Genomic DNA, 14,843 nt, shown 5'->3' with positions numbered 1-14,843 from the left:
TTTGCATCAACACGGACGGACTCAGAGTTTGTCATACTGAGTGAAATGAGTCAAAGAAATAAATATCATAGGATATCGTTTATATGTGGAATCTTAAATAAAAAAAAAAAAAAACTGGTACAGATGACCTTATTTACAAAACAGAGACACCTACGTAGAAAACAAACGTACTGTTACCGGGCGAAAAGGGAAGGCGGGGTGAGTCGGGAGCCTGAGAGTGACATGAACACTGCCGAGTATAAAGCAGACACTGACGAGGACCCGCTGTGCAGCTCGGGAGCCTGTTCAGTGCTCTGCAGCGACGCACACGGGAAGGAAATCCAAACGAGTGGATATACGAACACGTATGACTGATTCGTTCTACCGTCCCTGAAACTAGCACAAGTGTAAAACAACTATAATTAATCAAAATAAAAATAACAGGGTTTAGTTATTTTCCTAGCAACTTAGGGTTTGATATACATATAAGTAAATTGATCCAGCATTTTCAGATGTATATATTATGGGTTTTTCCATAATTGTAGTGAATGTTTAAATTTGTTAACTAGCAACAGCTCCAGGAATGGAATATGAGAGCATTATCCCTGACATTACATCACAGTAGGTACAAATTTCACAGCTTCTATGTAAATACTATTGTTTCTAATACATGATTCCGTCAGATTTTCTTCTTTCAAAAAAAGCTTCTGAAAGAAAGTGAAAGTGAAGTTGCTCAGTTGTGTCCAACTCTTTGTGACCCCGTGGACTGTAACCTGACAGGCTCCTCCATCCATGGGATTTTCCGGGCAAGAATACCAGAATAGCTTGCCATTTCCTTCTCCCACCCAGGGATCGAACTCAGGTCTCCTGCATTGCAGGCGGACTCTTTACCGTCTGAGCCACCGGGGAATCCTGGTGGCCCATACTAACAGCTAAAAGATTAAGCCATTGGCTTGTGCCCTGGCCCTGATTTCCTTCATAACTTGAGCTTCCCAAATTTAACATTTCACATCTTTGCTGGTACCCTGTACCTCTCAAAAGTGATTTAAATGCATGTGGCCCTTCTAAACATGCCTATGTGGTATTGGGACCAAGCCCAAGCAAATAGAATAAATTATTAACATTTTCTCTCTGTGGTTAACATTATCTCAATGGAGATCAACTATTTTACTTTCCCTATGGTAATATCATCTTATCCGCCAATATAAATCAATATTGACTCTGATAAACTTTAGCACATTGCTTAAATATAGCTATTTAATACATGTTCACTCTGCCAGCAAAATGAATTAATACATAATATCGTAAGGGAAACCTATCACCAAGCACCTGTCAAGCCAAAATTTATTCAAGCAATTCCATTGTCCAGTCAATTCTTGAAGGCATTTCTTAATCCGATGCAGTTGACAGAGAGGCAGGGATTTGTCACAGGGATAGAATTTGTTTGCCTGTGCACCTTCATTTCATGTCCCAGTAACTGTTTTCCCACCAAGGTCTTCACTGTGATTTAAAAGAAGACAACAAAGCTCCAGTAAATGCACTGCTCACAGATGGCATTAGTCTGCCTAATTATGATTAAACATAAGTTATGGCTCTAACCAGGAAGGTTTGCAGATGCCTCCCATCAACTTTTTTCCCCCCAATGGAAAGATAACTGATGAGTAAATATCAGAAACAGAATTCTGAGTAATAGAGACTGTGCTGCTGTGCTGGGCTTAGTCACTCAGTCGAGTCTGACTCTTTGCGACCCCATGGACTGCAGCCCACCAGGCTCCACTGTCCATGAGGATTCCCTAGGCAAGAACACTGGAGTGGGTTGCCATGTCCCACTCAGGGGATCTTCCCAACCCAGGGATCAAACCCAGGTCTCCCGCATTACAGGCAGATTCTTTACCAGCTGAGCCACCAGGGAAGCCCAAGAATACTGGAGTGGGTAGCCTATCTCTTCTCCAGGAGATCTTCCCAACCCAGGAATCAAACTGGGGTCTCCTGCATTGCAGGCGGATTCTTTACCAGCTGAGTCACCAGGGAAGCCCCAACAGAGACTGTAAGGAAACACAAAAACCTTCCCTTCTTTTAGAAATAAGGATACTAAAACCCAGAGTAATTAAGAAACTCAGATCTAGGCTCTAAATCCAGATAAGTGAGTAATCCACAAAGTTGTAAAATTAGTGAGGGTGAAAATTAGGCTCCACACAAGGCCTGGCACACACGTCAGTGATCTATAAATATTCACTGAATAAATAAAAAACCAGAATTCTAGAATGCCAAGTCAGCAAGATGCTGGGGCCTTTGTGGCTGAAATCACCATTCTGTGGCCATTCAAGGTACGAGAGTAGGGTGACCCTAAAGTTTTTCCAAACACAAGTAGAAAATGTGAGTTCTCACCGTGGCAGCTTGGTGCGTCAAGGTAAATTCTCCTCAGGTGTACAAAACTCGGGGCTTCCCCAGAGGCTCAGCAGTAAAGAATCTGTCTGCAGTGCAGGAGGCCTGGATTTGATCCCTGGGTGGGGAAGATCCCCAGAGGAGGGCACGGCAACCCACTCCAGCCTTCTTGCCTGGAGAGTCCCGTGCACTGAGGAGCCTGGGGGGCTGCAGTCCATGGGGTCACACGGAGCTGGTCGTGAGCTGGAGTGACTGAGCAGCACAGCATACGAAGCTTGAGCATTTGCTATACTCAGTCCAACCTGGCTGTGTTTACATTTTACCCCAGTACCCAGCTTTGAATTTTTGAGCAGCAATTTAGATTTCTAACAAAACATGCAAGAAAAAGAAATCGCCAAGTTAGTGTTGGTGACAATAAATTCCTCAGCACCACGTGGCTATTTATTCTCTTAGTGTCTATAAATGTAGAGTTTAGTCTTTTTTCTTCTGCCAAATAGGCTCAATTTCAAGGTTTTAAAAAGATAATACCTAGAAATAATTCAATAATTTGAGTTTTTGGTCTGCCACAAATACTTATGAATGTCTCAGATATTCATGGATAAGTTGGCGCATCTCTTTTTACTGTCAAGTTCAATAAAACAGACTTTTATTGAAGCCTGCTGCATGCCAGAAACTGCTTCCAGAAATTCTGCGTGAAATAAAAAAATAAACATTTAGAAGTTTAAAAATTAATTGAATGAAGAATGGTTGGGACAGTTTGTTCTACAACATTCCAAAGACAGTATTTGCTTGGTGGGTTTTGGCTGGCAAAATGTTGGTTGTTGGTTCTCTACAAAATGGAACAAAGTGACCATTTGGAAAAAAGTAAAGCGCAGGCATGATGATGTTTGAGGACAAAGATAAAGCAGAAACTCCTGAGTTGCAGTCTTGAGTCCAAGGCCAGTGTTCTTTGTGAACTTGGTCATATTACCTCAGCTTTTAACCTGAGTTTGTCTGAGAACTGAATGGATTTTCTTTCTGATTTCTCACATGGACGCTGAGTGCATTAATGGCTCTGTCTAAAATAAAACTGACGCTGTAATCAGCTTTTGCCAGCACTTACGATTATGCTCACCTTCCTGCTAGGTTAGACTGATTCAAATCAAGTTCAAGATTTTAAAGATTCAGAGAAATTGCCCGATATTATCTAATCAGCAAACTCAAGGAGGTAAGCTGGTTCCCAGTTTAAGACCGATGGGCAGAGGTGTTACAGACAAATATCAGAGGTGCTGGAGTGAGAGAGAGTGTGAACAGACTAGTGTCAGACCCTTCTCCCCGCAGGGGAAGGGCTCATAGTTTTAATTTATTCACTTTCTTTTTTTGCTGGAGAAAACGGGATTTTCACACGGTCACGGAGCATTAAAACTATGCCCCGTGTTTTGCATTTTGTGCAGTAGATTCACTGTCCACGGTGCCCAGGTTGCCTTTGCCTCTTGACGCTCCTCCTTCACACCGCCCCCTGTCTTGCAGACGTGTTCAGAGATAAATAGAACAACTTGAGTGTATTAGAAAGCAGATGGTGATGCTTACATTATTGTCCGAAGTACTAGAATCGACATTATTAATATACCTCTTCAAGATCCCAAAGTATTTTTACTCAGAAAAACTGAACCGTTATTATTTCCTTTGAATAGTTAAAGCAGCTGTAACCAAAAACATCAACTGTTTTGTCTAAAGTCATTTACCAAATCCTTGGGGGGACCGACGTGAGCCCATGTGTGACCTACAATTTCTAACTCCCAGTCTCCTAGGCTTTATCCTCAAGATGAGTGTTCTCGACTGGGTGTGGTTCAGATTGCCAAGGGACGTTTGGCAATGTCTGCAGATATTTGGGGTTGTTATCTCTGGGGGTGGGTGATGTGAGATGCACTAAACATTCCATCCTGTACCCAATGCTCCCCGCACCAGCACAGAATGATGGGGCCCCAAATCTCAACCCTGCCCAGGCTGAGAAACCCTGCCCCAGATAAAGGTTGCTCTTCTCTTTGAGCGTAATTTCAGAGAAATGAAGCCTGTAAATCAAATGACGTCTTTCAAGCGACGTGTCTCTTTTCTCACTGTTTCAAGGGAAAGGGGATTTAATTGGAGCCAATCTATCAATTAAGGACCGAGTGATCAAGACCAACGCGGATGTGAAGGCGCTAACCTACTGTGATCTCCAGTGTATCATCCTCAAAGGACTCTTTGAAGTTCTGGACCTATACCCAGAATATGCTCACAAATTTGTGGAAGACATTCAGCATGACCTCACATACAACCTTCGAGAAGGTCACGAGAGTGATGTAAGTCTCCCTTCTAATTACTGCTGAGATCCAAACACACAGGGCCTGGAGATCATTTATAACAGCAAAGAACATGTTCTGACCTCACTTCAAAAAATCTCTGAGCAGATAAGGTGGGACTGTTCAGTCACTAATTGAGCAATTAGGTAATTAGCCAGGAGTCAAACCGGGAGCATGTTATCAATATTTTAGAAAAGTAGGATTTATGGAGGAGTTCTCTTAATTTTTTTCTTGTTTATTTTCATTTGCTTATAACCAGGATGAATGTCGGGGCATATAATATTTAGCTAGAGAGGTGTGATTCCTCCGGAACTTAAGGATTTCCGGATAGGGCGTATGGTTCAGAGTTTGCTACACGCGGGTGTATTCCCTACACCACTGGCTTGACGTCGTTTTGCTTAAGACCATCTTTTTATTTGTTAACCATGACTCAAAACAGTCTGTCTTAAAATGAGTAAATAGGTATGAAAGGATTCAAACCAAAGATTGTCACCCTGGAAGCATAATGGGCATTTTATGAAATTATATATTTGCTACATGTTTCAGTTTATACAAACAGCTTTCCTGTCAAAATATGTACCAAACTGTGTCCTGTGATTAAGCTGCTCGTGAACATGACTTCATTAAATGTGTCAGAGAGACAAATGACTTAATAGGAATGATTGTTGGAAGGCAGGCCAGAGTGTGTATGCATATCGCTCTCTATCAGCAGACGCCTTCATCTGCTGCCTTGAGCTCTGCCCCAGAGACTTGCTAGTCTCGATTTTTTCCCTTAAGGGTTTAAGAAGTGAGGCTCTTGTTTTGACTAACCCACATTGTGGGGACATCGTCATCAGCATTCTCCAAACTGTCGGTAAAGAAGGAATCCAAGTTGTTTGACTTCCTCTTGGTTGAGGACATCAAATGACAGACAGAACACAGGTGGTGCCCCCTTCTGAAGCTCAGGATTACCAGTTTTGAATGCATGCATCTCTCCATGGATGGAGGCAAACGGCAAAGGAGGTGGAAATATTTATTTCGAAACTTTTTGTGTTAAGGACTCTGTCAGTGTAAAACGTTTTATTCAGTGCCAAAAGCCTCTGTTGAAGCTAAGTGTCAGGTTTCACAGGACAGAAAACAGATGCAGAATGGTTAAGTAACATGTGTGATCACACACACAGCTCCTCTGGCCATGGAAGTTTCCAGGCAAGGATACTGGAGTGGGTTGCCATGGGTTATATGGCAACCCACATATATATATCCTCTTCCAGGGGATCTTCCCGACCCAGAGATTGAACCCACGTCTCCTGCACTGGCAGTCAGGTTCTTTACCACTAGCAAAGAGAGAGCCAACATGTCCTCAACATGGACAAATGGAAAATATTGGCTCTCAACCCCAAGATTTCATTCAATTACTTTTAGAGTCTTACCTTTAATCCAGTTTTTAATTCTCCTTTTGTCTTTGCTGAAACATTCATCACAGTGATTTTAAGCCTCCAGTGTCTGAAAGGCCAATGAGACTCTTTTCTTTATCTGTTACTTTTGGGGGGAGGGGTTGTTTTTTGGTTTTTGAGGTCACTTTCCTTCCTCTACTATTTTTCAAACACATATCATGACTTTGCTTCAATGTAGATGTTGTTTATGAAAAAAGTGAAGTTGCTCAGTCGTGTCCGACTCTTTGCAACCCCATGGACTGTAGCCCGCCAGGCTCCTCCATCCATGGGATTTTCCAGGCAAGAATACGGGAGCGGGTTGCCATTTTCTTCTCCAGGGGATCTTCCTGACCCAGGAATCGAACCCGGGTCTCCCACACTGCAGGCAGACTCTTTACCACCTGAGCCATTCTTGAAAAAAGCGTTCGTATTATTTTCCTTCTAATAGGGTTATGTTTTCCTGGGACAGGCAGAGCACCCAACAAATCGCTTTCACCCTGCCTACAGTTCCTCCTAGGCTTTGTTAGGTTGATCTGCTTCAGTTTTGCCCCGCCCCTGGTGGTACAGCTCTCACCCCTAAGACATGTTTCAGAATCTCTGCTAAAATCCCTGGGTGTTGCCCAAAGCTTCTCCTATTTGACATGCCTTTCCTGCAGCCTGAGCCTCCCCGAGCATCACGAGGGAACCGAATCCCCGGGCTCCTTGGAGACTGCCCTGTGCCCCTAAGTGAGGAGCTGGCTGACCCCTGGGGGCCTCCTCCCTGGGATTCACTCCTCAGATCCTGGGAGTTTGGGGACACATGGATTGCTCTTCTCCAGGAAGACTGCTCCTCTCTCTCCTACTCTCTGCCACCCCACAGTGGCAATAGATTCCCTCAGAAAAACGCTTAGATAAACGTGACCCTCGGGGCTTCCCTGGTGGCTTGGCTGGTAAAGAATCCGCCTGCAATGTGGGAGACCTGGGTTTGATCCCTGGGGTGGGAAGTGCCCCTGGAGAGGGGAAAGGCTCCCCAAAGTGGATTCTGGCCTATATACTGATGGACTTCCATTTTCTCAGGGGTCATAGCCCTTCAAGTCTGACCTGAGTCGGTTGTTCTCCATTGCTTTTAAACAGTTATTTTCATGTGTTTTGTCCAGCTTTTTAATTATTTTTAGTTCAATATTAGCTATTTCACTATGGCTGAAACAAAATCTTATGCTTCTATACAGAGGACCCCTCTGAGCCACATTTTTAAGGGTAAATGGGAACTGGAGCTCTGAAATCTTTATTTTTTATAGTTCCTCATCTTGTATCACTCAGAATTTACATTTACACTATATTCAAGATTCTGGTAGCTCAGTTGGTAAAGAATCCACCTGCAATGCAGGAGACCATCTGCAACACAGGAGACCTGGGTTCTGTCTGTGGGTTGGGAAGCTCCCCTGGAGGAGGGCATGGCAGCCCACTCCAGTGTTCCTGCCTGGGAAATCCATGGAAGAGGAGCCTGGCAGGCTACAGTCCATGGAGTCGCAACGAGTCCCACATGACTCAGTGACAGCCGAGATCCTGGGTTGCTATGCCTTCTAAAGGCTAGGTAAATTTGGACCATACTTACCAATAATTTTATAATCCTGGGGAGATTAAAAATAGTCTAAAAATAGTCTAATAGACTAAAAATAGTCTTGTGCTATTTTTTTAATTGGGGTATAATTGCTTTTCAATGTTTTATTAGTTTCTGCTGTATGTAAACATTTATCCCCTCCCTCTGTCTCTTTCCCACTGATGCATATGTATAGAATCTTGTGCTATTTCTAAGGATACTTTGACTTTGGCGGGGTGTGGGGCTTCTATTCTGACGATTACCTGTGATCATGGCTGCAACTGCTCTGGTGTCAGACCAAGGTGGACCCAGCCCCTCTCCTTAATTTCCACACCCACAAGGGCAAAAATACCCAATCACACAGAGTTTCCGGTGGGTTGAATCCTTTGTGAAAGTTTGGTCTAGGGATTCTAGGAGGAACACTTGCATCATGGGAATGCAAACAGTGCAGACATAACTTCGCTCTGTCCTCGCTCTTAAAGCTCCTGTGGCCCGTCTGCCACACCGGTCAGCCCTTCATTTCTGCTTTCCCCTCCTCTCCTGTCTTCATCCTCTGCCTGCATCCCCAGGTTCCCCACTGTGTCTGGTAGGATTTAACTCTCTCTCTGATTGGTTTGTGTCTTTCTAATCTTGCCTTCTGGATGTACCTTCTCTCACAAGTGCTTATAAAGTATCAGGTGACAGAGAGCATTACCAATCTGGATAAAGAGTGGAGTGATCATCAACCCGTTTTGAAATAAAAACAAAGTGTTTTAAGAGATAGTCGAAAGATATGCATGTCACAGTGAGCTGTGAATCTAGAACTCTGATAAACCGTGTAACTTTAGAATGGCAGCTCATCCAATTAATTAAAATGTATAAAATGTGTTCTGAGTTTGTGAAAAGGCAAGCTAGTACCGACCTCATGATAATTACTCATTTTATGCACTCGGTGTATTTTATATGTTTGCCCTTATTTGTATCTCCTGATGACCCCAATACTGACATAGATTAATTCAGCTGTTTCTGTCTGTGGAGATTATGAGAAATCTGCTTCACAGCTTCTCATGGTAAACCCTGTAAAACTGGTTTTCGCACAGACTCATCGGTTGGTGGTTGTGAAATTTAGTTTGCCTTAACGTTAGAATTTTGAGATAACTAATGACTGAAGAGTATCTAAAATAAGCTTTCCAAAGTTAGTAGTGTTAACACACGGAAGATCAGACATTGACACGGTCGCATGTAGACACCTTCTGGGTGTGAACGTCACGGACTCTGACCTGCGGGTGTGGCTGTGGAGCAGCAAACGCCAGTGCCTGTTTTACCTTACCACGGGTTACTCGATGAAACTCTTTTTTTTTTTTTAATTTTTTTTGGCTGTGCTGCATGGCATACAGGGATCTTAGTTCTCTAACCAGGGATCAAACCCATGCAGTGGAAGCATGGATTCCTAACCACTGGATTGCCAGGGAGGTCCTGAAATTTCTTGCCATTTTTTTAATTGAAGTATCGGAGAAGGCACTGGCAACCCACTCTAGTACTCTTGCCTGGAAAATCACATGGGCGGAGGAGCCTGGTAGGCTGCAGTCCATGAGGTCGCTAAGAGTTGGACACGACTGAGCTTTTCACTTTCACTTTTCACTTTCATGCATGGGAGAAGGAAATGGCAACCCACTGCAGTGTTCTTGCCTGGAGAATCCCAGGGACGGGGGAGCCTGGTAGGCTGCTGTCTGTGGGGTTGCACAGAGTCGGACACGACTGAAGCGACTTAGCAGCAGCAGTAACTGAATTATAGCTGACTTACAATGTTTCAGACGTACAACAATCCCAGTATAGCTGTGATTCAGTCTCACATATGCACATGTTCTTTTTCGGGCTCTTTTCCAGCGTAGGGCACCATGTGACACTGAGTGTGGCCCCTGGCTCTGCAACAGGGCCTTGCTGTTGATTGAGTTTACACCTGGTACAGTGTGTTTGTTGATCCCAGACTCCTAACTTAGCCCTCCCCACCTTCCCCTTGGTCGCCCTAGTGTGGTTTCTGTCTCTGTGTGTGTTTCTGTTTTGTAAACACGTTCATTTTCTTAGATTGCACACGTAAGCAATGTCATAGGATAACCTCCAGGTTCATCCATGTTGCTGCGAATGGCGTTACTTTACTCATTTTTGTGGCTGAGTAGTATTCCGTTGTGTATATGCACCACATCTTTTGTATCCATTCCTCTGTTGATGGACATTTGGGTTGCTCCCGAATCTTGGCTGTTGTAAATGGTGCTGCTGTGAACGCTGAGGTGCATGTATCTTTTTGAGTTAGAGTTTCATCTTTTCCAGATCCATGCTGAGGAGGGGGGTTGCTGGATCTTACGGTGACTCTGTTTAGCTTTTAAGGAGACTTCTTTCTCTTCGCTATAGTGGCTGCACCCAGTCACAGCCACACCAGCAGTGTAGGCGGGCTCCCTTTTCTCCACACCCTCTTTACCACTTATCGACTGCAGTTTTTTCATGATGGTCATTCTGATTGCTGTGAGATGACACCTCATTGTAGTTTTGATTTGCATTTCTCTAATAATCAGTGATATTGAGACTCTTTTTGTGTGCGTACTGGCCATCGGTGTGTCTTGTTTGGAGACGTGTTTATTTAGGCCTTCTGACCATTTCTTTGACGGGAAGCTTATTACATTTTAAGTGTGTTGGGTACTCCACTTTCTCCCTCAGTTTTCCATTATTTCATATAATCTGATCAGCATAAAAAATAAAGTCTCCTCCTTCAGTCTTTCCCTCTCTCTAGTAACAGGAGAGAGAGTTCCCTAGGATCCTGAGGGTCAGCGGCCTCTGGGTGAAGGTCCTGGAAGTGCCACCTCCATGACAGCACAAGAGGTTACCCCGAAGTTTAGAGAAGATTCCTGAACAGAGACAAGGGAGCCTGGAGGAGCAGCCACTTTCAGCAGTTCTCCTCCAATTTTGACATCTTCGATGCTACGTGGGTAGTTTATGGTGGGTTGATTCATCACAACACTCCAACCCCCTGAGCAACACACTCTCTACACACCAAGCCCCAGGCATCAACGGTGTAGCTACAAAACCGCACACCCCATAATCCTGACTCCTGAGTGAAACAAGCACATGTATAGACACAATTAATGGAAAGCTTCCCAGAGTGGTCACATGCATTAGATAACACCTGTATGTTAAACATAATTAAATGTAAAGTTTCATACTAACGAAGAGTCAACTTGCTCTCACCCCCTGTAGGCGGTGTATAGAGGGGAGTTACATGCTGAGACGTTTCTCCCTGACCATGACCAAAGAAAAGTGATGTAATGGTTCTCCCTGCATCTATTCTTTTTCTTTAAATTGACTTATAATTAACAAACAATATTAAATTAAGATGTGCAACATAGTGATTCAATATTTTTAGACCTTATGAAATGCTCACTACAGTAAACCATCCAGTACCGTACAAAGCTGTTACAATATTATTGGCTGTAAGTCCATAAGTATAATGATATATCCCTGCGACTTATTGATTTGGGGGCCAGAAGTTTGGTTTTGTTTTTTATTTTTCACGTAGCCAGAAGTGTTTCCCTCTCAGCCCCTCTCACCTACTTTACTCCCCACCCAGACCCAAACCCTCTCCCCTCTGGCAACCACCGGTGTGTTTCTGTTTTATTCCGTTTTGTTTTTTTGTATTGTCGTTTAGGTTCTACCTGTAAGACTCAAACGGAGCGTGTTTTCCTGCCTGACTTATTTCACATAGCGAAATACTCTGCAGGTTCACCGTGCTGCGCAAGTGCTAGGGTTTTATCATTTTTCTGGCTGAGTACGCTCCACCGCGCAGCCCGCCACGCCTTCTTCATCCGTTCACATGTCGGTGGACGCGGAGGCTGCTTCCGTGTCTTGGTTGTAGTAAGCTGCGCTGCAGTGATTACAGGGGTGCATGTATCTTTCCATACCGGTGTTTTCATCTTCTTCAGATAAATACTCAGAATTGTCGGATCATGCACAACTGAGCCACACACGTATTTCTATTCTACGTGTTTTGAGGAGCTTCCACACCGTTTTCTTTAGCGGCCGTATTTACATTTAATTTCCGCCAGCAGCACCGAGGGCTCCTCTCCGCCACAGCCTCGCCAACACCTGCCGTTTGTTGTCTCCTTTAATGACAGGCATTCTTAGAGGTGTGGGCTGGCGGCTCATTACCCCAGTGAGTTACTTGAGCACCTTCTCAGGTGCCTGTTGGCCTTCTGCGCGTCTTCTGTGGAGAGCTACTTTACGCCTTCTGCCCGTTTCTTAATTGGGGTGTTTGGGGGCTGATATTGAGTTATGTGAATTTGTCCTATATTTTGTATCAACCCTTTCTTGGATATGGAATTTACAAACGCCTTCTCCCGCTCAGTGGTTGTCTCTTGGTTTTGCTGATGGTCTCCTCCCACGTGAGAGCCTCTTAGTACAGCCCGGTCCGTTTGTTTCCTTTCGCTTTTGTTTCCTTTGCCTGAGGAGACACATCCAAAAAACACACTGCTAAGATCAGTGCCAAAGAAGCTCCCGCCTGTTTCCTTCCAGGAGTTCCAGGTCCTGCATTTAGATCTTTGGTCCGTTTTTGTGCAAGGTATAAAAAAGTGATCCGATTTCATTCTTTTGCGTGTAGCTGTCCACTTTGCCCAATACCATTTTTTGAAGAGACCTTTTCCCTGTTGAATAATCCCTCCTCCTTTGTCATAGATTAATTGACCATGTGAATGAGGGCTGACCTCTGGCTCTCCACTCTGCTCCACTGAGCTTTATGTCTGCTTCTGGGCCAGGACCGTGCTCTTTGAGTACTAGGTCTCTAGCATAATTTCAGGTCTGGGAGCATGATTATCTTCAGCTTTGTTCCTCTTTCTCAAAATTGCTTTGGTTGTTTGAGACTTTTTGTGGTTCCAAAAAAATTTTAGGATGTTTTTGTTCTAGTTTTGTGGGAAATGTCACTGATACTCTGATAGGGATCGCACTGAATCTGCAGGTTGCTTTACGCAGTGTGACATTTTAATGATATCGATTCTTCCCGTCCACGTTGTTGCTGTTGTTTAGTTGCTAAGTCGTGTCTGACTGCTTTGCAGCCCCGTGGCCTGCAGCCCACCAGGCTCCTCCGTCAGAGATCTTCCAGACATGAATACTGGGGTGGGTTGCCATTTCCTTCTCCAGGGGAACTTCCGAACCCAGGGATCGAGCCTGCATCTCCGCACTGGTAGGTGGATTCTTTACCACTGAGCTGCCAGGGAAGCCTCCATTAATCCTTGAGCACAATATAATTTTCCACTTGTTCATGTCATCTTTCTTTCCTCAATGTCTTGCAGTTTTCAGAACACAAGTCTTTTACCTCCTTGGTTAAATTTATCCCTAAGTGTTTTGCTCTCTTTGTTGCAGGTATATGGGATTGTTTTCTTTATTTCTCTTTCTGATAGTTTGTTATTAGTGTATAGAAATGCAATAGATTTCTGTATATTAATTTTGTATCTTGGTACTTTACTTATTTATCAGTTCTAACAGCTTTTGGGGGGGGACAGTTCTATATATAGTACATGCTACCTAGAAATGGTGACAGTTATACCTCGTCTTTAATTTGGATGACTTTTTTTTTCCTTATCTGATTGCCATAGCTAAGACTTCCAATACTATGTTAAATAAAACAGATGAGAGTGGGCGTTCTTGTTTTGTTCTCTAGTTTAGAAGGAAACCTTTCAGCTTTTCACCAGAGTATGGTGTAAGCTGTGGGTTTGTCATACATCGACTTTATGATGTTGAGGGTGCATGTATGCTAAGTCGCTTCCGTTGTGTGACTCTTTGCGACCCTATGGACTGTAGCCCACCAGGCGCCTCTGTTCATGCAATTCTCCAGGCAAGAATACTGGAGTGGGGTGCCCTGCCCTCCTCCAGGGGTTCTTCCCAATCCAGGGATGGAACTCATATTTCTTACATCTCCTACATTGGCAGGTGGGTTCTTTCCCACTAGCGCCACCTGGGAAGCTCACATTCCCTATGTGTCTATTTTTGTAGAGTTTTTATCTTAAATGCATGTAGAATTTTTTTCTGTATCTTGAGGAAGTGGTGTTGTGCGATGCAGGAGCATCCCTGTGAAGACTCCTTGCCCTTGTCCTTATCTCTACTCTTAAACCCTTACCAGTCTCTTTCCTCAAGTCTGTGGGAGAAACCTTTTCAAAATATAAATTGGATCATGTCATTCAGTTGCTTAAAGTATTTCAGTGGGCCCTCACAAACTGTTAGTAAAATCCAGACTTCTTCCCATGACTTTCAAGAGTCTCTGCCTTCCAACTCCTGCCTGTCTTTCAAACTTGTCTCATGCATCTGATGTCCTCTTGTGTCCAGCATTACATCTGGTACCTTTTACAACTTTTGCTTGTTTTATACCTGGGGGTGCTGGGTCTCTGTTGCTGTGCAGGGCACGCTCTCGTGGCCGCTTCTCTTGTTGCAAAGCACAGACTCTAGGGCACGCGGGCACTGGGCCCTGGGGCACAGGCTCAGTAGTTGCCGTGATACAGGCTCAGTGGCTCCGAGGCGCATGGGATCTTCCCGGATCAGGGATCAAAGCCGTGCCTCCTGCCTTGGCAGGTGGACTCCTTACCACTGAGCCACCAGGGAAGCCCTGCGTCCGATGTCATCTAGTGTCCAGCATCGCACTCCAACAAACTGGCTTGCTTTCTTTCCTTACGTGCGCCGGGTTTCCGGTGCCTCTCACGCCTCAGGGCCTTTGCGCGACTGCCTTTTCTTTATGCGCCCTCGCTGCTCTGGCCTTAGACCGTCTGCCCTGCAGCTGGCCTCTCCCAGTTATCCTGCCACTTCACCTTATTTATCTTTTTCAGAGCCTTTAACAAGATCTGTTAATTGATATGTATATTTTCTTGTTCACTGTCAGTTTCTCCTGCCAGAATGTCTATGAAGGCTTTGTCTTGTTCCATGTATATCTTCAGTGCCTAAGTCAGAGCATAATTCAGAATCAACATTTAATATCTATTTAATACCTGAATGAGTAATTGTCAGAAATTTAGTTTCAAACCTGGAGCCTATGTGAAATGAATTGTTAAAATGAATAAATTCCTGAAGACAGCAGCCTATATAGCCAGTAAATGAAGATGTGGAAATTTAGAATTATGTATCTTAGAAGTGACAAAAACCAAAGACAGTACTAGTAGT

At 44.1% G+C, this 14,843-nt stretch overlaps 1 protein-coding gene across 2 annotated transcripts in view; it reads left to right on the top strand.

Moving 5' to 3' along the window:
• The window catches only part of KCNH8 (potassium voltage-gated channel subfamily H member 8), a 492,266-nt gene that overhangs the window by 398,925 nt on the left and 78,498 nt on the right, over positions 1 to 14,843 (top strand). For both annotated transcript variants that reach the window (XM_086367258.1, XM_086368133.1), the window contains exon 11: positions 4,471 to 4,685. In XM_086367258.1, coding sequence (XP_086223384.1) covers positions 4,471 to 4,685 — 215 coding nt within the window. The remainder of the gene's footprint in view (positions 1 to 4,470; positions 4,686 to 14,843) is intronic.

This window comes from Bos grunniens, chromosome 1 (genome assembly GCF_055505025.1).
Source record: "Bos grunniens cultivar Pamir isolate PY7600 chromosome 1, Bosgru_T2T1.0, whole genome shotgun sequence".
NCBI classification, from domain to species: domain Eukaryota; kingdom Metazoa; phylum Chordata; class Mammalia; order Artiodactyla; family Bovidae; genus Bos; species Bos grunniens.
Note: the sequence above shows the minus strand (reverse complement) of the source record. Positions and strands in the feature narration are given on the sequence as shown.